General features: G+C 46.3%; 1 protein-coding gene across 1 annotated transcript; it reads left to right on the top strand.

Moving 5' to 3' along the window:
• The first annotated feature begins 2,766 nt into the window (after nt 1–2,766).
• On the top strand, nt 2,767–3,888 carry LOC125531881 (F-box/LRR-repeat protein At2g43260-like). The gene has a single exon (XM_048696103.1). It carries the CDS (start codon nt 2,767–2,769, stop codon nt 3,886–3,888), a length of 1,122 nt encoding a protein of 373 aa, XP_048552060.1.
• The last annotated feature ends 399 nt before the right edge of the window (nt 3,889–4,287 follow it).

Raw genomic sequence — 4,287 nt, 5'->3', positions numbered from 1 at the left:
GCAAGGCTTGAAGCAAATCAACATGTAGGTGAGCATTGCAACTCTTTGTCATTGTCTGTGCACTCACGGCTTATAAACCGCTCATATTGCCTCTCTCTTGACGAGGTGGGACTAAAAACAGCTTGCCGTAACCGGCACCGCTCATTAGTACCGGTTCGTGGTACGAACCGGCACTAAATGGTGATGGTGGGGCCATAGCCTGACCGCAGGATGACACAGCCTCTTTAGTACCGGTTCATGCCACGAACCGGTACTAAAGGTTCGCCACGAACCGGTATTATTGATCGCTGCCACGAACCGGCACTAATGTGCACATTAGTGCCGGCTCAAATACAAACCAGCACTAATGTGCTTCACGTTTGACCCTTTTTCTACTAGTGGGCGCGCGAGCTTGCCAGTTGCCGCTTTTTTTTTGAGGAAATGCCATCATGGCTAGCTTTATTTCATCCCGAATAACGACAAATCATCCAAAATAAGGCTACGGATAAAGGAGGGAGGATTGTCCGTCCACACACCCGGAGGATCAACCCTAGCCCTTCTAGCTAGCTCATGAGCCACGCGATTCGATTCACGCGCACAATGCTCAAAACTAACATGGCCAAAATTATTACAAATCTCAAAGCAGTCATTAAGAATAGGGGTCGCTATTGAATTAACTGCTCCTTGATTAATCTCCTTGACCAATTCTGCACAATCAGTGTGAACGAGCAGTTTATGAATACTCAGAGAATCTGCAAGTTGTAGACCCTTCTTCATAGCCATAGCTTCCGATGTATATGCATCAATTGTTTTACCCATATAGAAGACCTCAGCTGCAATAAAATCGCCAACATCATCTCTCAAGATCGCGCCAATGGAAGCAGTACTCCCGTTCGTACTCAAATGATACATCTATATTCAACTTGACTGTACCCTGCGGTGGTTTAGCCCACATTACTTCTCTTGCCGGATGTTGAACAATGCCTGCCCGATAAAAGTTAAGAGCAAGAGCTTGTATTGATAGGGCGGAACGTTCAGGTTCAGATATCTTTTCTCCTTTTGCACACTGTCTCCTTTCCCACCAAAGGAACCAAGTAGCCACCGCAATCAAACATGATACAGGGATTTGAGCAAGATATAGTGGGTCATCAATTGAAGTACAAATCAGCTCCTCCAGTACAGCCGAACCGGTCCTATCAACATTCAGAGATTTCTCAACTTTTTCCAATAAAAACCCAGATTTTTCCCAAACCATCTGCGCTCGGTCACATTCAAATAAAGCATGCCGAATGTCTTCAGTATACACCTGGCACACAGGACATGCAGTATGAATTTTCATATGCTTATTAGCAAGAATAGATTTACATGGAATAGCACCATATAGCGAAGGAAAAGAGCCGAGAGGAGAGGGGAAGGACTGGCAGCGCTAGGGTTGGTCGCCTCCCGTGTGGGCCCGAACGGAGCAACACGGGTGCTGCGAAACATTTTCGTCTACCCCCTCCGATCCATATCATTTGAGCAATAAGTAATATGGATCGAAGAGAGTATCAACAATTGTGCATCCAGTCAAAATTCACAACATGAGTTACCATGTGCAACGCTGCATTGGAAATGTTCTGTTTTTCTTTCTGTCTTCTATGTTTTCAGTTTTCCTAAAAAGGGAATTTTTTTTTGACAGCGCCTAAAAAGGACTTGATATGTGTCCCCTGTTGAGGTTAGGGTTAGCAGAAGATAATCACCCTTTTCGTCAAAGCGGCCGCTCCTCTCCCCGCATCAGTTTCCAACCTGCACACAGCTCGTCTGGTCTCATCGACCGCCGCTGCAGAGACGCCGCCCATCCTCACTCATCCTCCATACAAACTACGCCAAACACTCTGATTTTCGCCCCAGAAGAAAAACCAGATGTAAGATTTCGTCTCTGCGTGGTGACTCTCTTGCTCCCGTGCCAGGTTTCTCTTGATTGGTATCCCGTATCCCCCCTCGCAGATCGCCAGGAGACGCCGCCGGGAACAGAACACATCGCGACGCCGCTGGAAATCGCCGCTCCACCGTCCTACAGGGCAGAGTAAACCCCCTCCTTCGACTTCTTCAGAATGTTCCTTTTTAGATTTAGTGAAATTTACGTTTTAGATTTGCACAAATTTTATACAATAACAGATGTTAATAGCAAAGCTTACATTTTAGCCACGCGTAAATATTTCATCAGAAATGCAAGTAGTACAATCTACATTTTAGATGTGTAAATGCTCGTACTATAAAAATGTAGACAGTAATTTAAATGTGTGAAAATGTTACAGTAAGCAAATATACGGGCCGACGAATCCTAGGCCAGGTTTGGGCGCTTGGCGGATCTGACTGCTGGCTTGATGAGTCGGGAAGGTGTGGTGATCGCCGCCGGTCTACAGGGGATGGAGAGGAAGTAGGGAAGAGAGAGCGGCGGGTTCAAACTTTAGCTTGAAATTGGGTCGACTGCAATGGCTGACTTTGTGCTTCTACTCAAATCGATTATGCCTCATATTTATCATTTCTGGGATATATTGAACATTTTTATGCTAAATGCTATTTTCAAATACAGCACGCTATAACGTGTATAGCATCTGGAGAAGGGCGGCTCAAAACCTTGTAGCACACTATTTTTTCGTTGTTTGCACGTATCGGCTGATAGATATAGCTGTCCAAAAAACGAGTGATGAAACAGAACATATCATCCGAGTGATTTTTAGGAAATCCCTTTTCATCCTTTTTCATGTGTCGTACTAATGTTTGCATCTTTCTTTTCTTATCAGCATGACCATCTTCGACGACCTGCCCGAGTGGCTTGTCATCGATGAGATCCTTGCCCGGTTGCCGCCCAAAGATGTGCTCCGCTGCCGTGCTGTCCGCAAGTCGTGGCACAAGGGCACTTCCACCAACGCGTTCATCCTCGACCATCACCGACGCCAGCCGTCACTCCCCATCATTGAACAACGACGAAAGGGCTTCTGCCACATCGCCGGAGCCTCTAATGGTCAAAAGATATGGCCCGTCCTCCGTTACACTGTTACAAAACCCGCTGTTATACACCGTGCCTGCGACGGGCTCCTCATCCTGGGGCAGCAATCCAATTTCTACATCTGCAATCCGACCACCCACAAGTGTGCTTCCCTGCCACATCCTCCACAACGACCAGGCGCCAGCGTCATCGCCGTAGTCGCCTTCTACCGGCACCACACATCTAGAGAGTACCGGGTTCTCTGGGTGTCATACTCCAGACTGATCAGCTCTGGTGTCCCAGTGCAGTCACCTGAGTACTTCGTCCTCACGGTGGGATCAAATCAGCCAAGATGCATCCAGTGTCCGACAGTTTCACAACACATGCTTCATGTCACCCAGTCCCCCTATTGTCCACCAGTCCACCATCGTGGTAGCTTGCACTGGGCATTTGGCCTCAACTTGACTGTATTTGACAGTGTAGCTGAGACTTTCCGGCAGATGAGCCGCCCAATAGAGTTGGGTCATGTGGTGTCATTGTTGGACATGGGTGGATCCCTTGCTTTGTGGCACACCACCTGTGACAGCATCACTTTCGATATTTGGGTGTTGCAGGACTATGATGCTGAGACATGGGCCTTTCAGTATCGGATTAGCTTGTTAGCGATGGAGGCATCACCACCGCTTAATTTGGGGGTGAAATATGTCCCTAGTATGGCTGTGATCAATGAGCATGAGCTGTTGATTGAGCAGCGTCCTGACCGTCTATTGCATTGCGACACTGATGGTGTGTTTTTAGGAAATGTGGAAAGTGAAGAACATGGAAACAAGCAGATACTTACCAGACATCGTTTCCAAGAGAGCATGATCTCACTTCCGTTGTTTGAGACACAAGAAGATGATGATGTGAAGGAGCATCCATTCCTCATAGTGCTATAAGTTGCCGTGCTCCATCTTATTGCCTCGGACAAGTTGTTGCTGTGCTCTTGGAGTATCTATGCCATATGAAGCATGCCTTTTGTTCCTACCTTTTATTACTACTAGTAGAACTGAACACTTTATATGTCTGAAGTAGCATTTGTGCTATGGTCACGTGGTGCTAGTTATCCTACCTATCTTGAGCATCTTGTTAGTGCTCTAAACAATGGAATATCTATGCTATAGAACTGCTCTACCGTTCTCCCCCGTTTTTACTTTAAAGTTTGCAGTATTAAGAAGCACAAAAGGAATGGTTGCAGTTTGAAATGCTAATTCTTTCATGAGAAATGATTACATTTAGTTGTTGGAATGGTTAGTTAGATGCTCCCTTCTGTAGTTTAATATTCCGATCTTTCATGT

The sequence above is a fragment of the Triticum urartu genome, unplaced genomic scaffold (assembly GCF_003073215.2).
Source record: "Triticum urartu cultivar G1812 unplaced genomic scaffold, Tu2.1 TuUngrouped_contig_8280, whole genome shotgun sequence".
NCBI lineage: Eukaryota > Viridiplantae > Streptophyta > Magnoliopsida > Poales > Poaceae > Triticum > Triticum urartu.
Note: the sequence above shows the minus strand (reverse complement) of the source record. Positions and strands in the feature narration are given on the sequence as shown.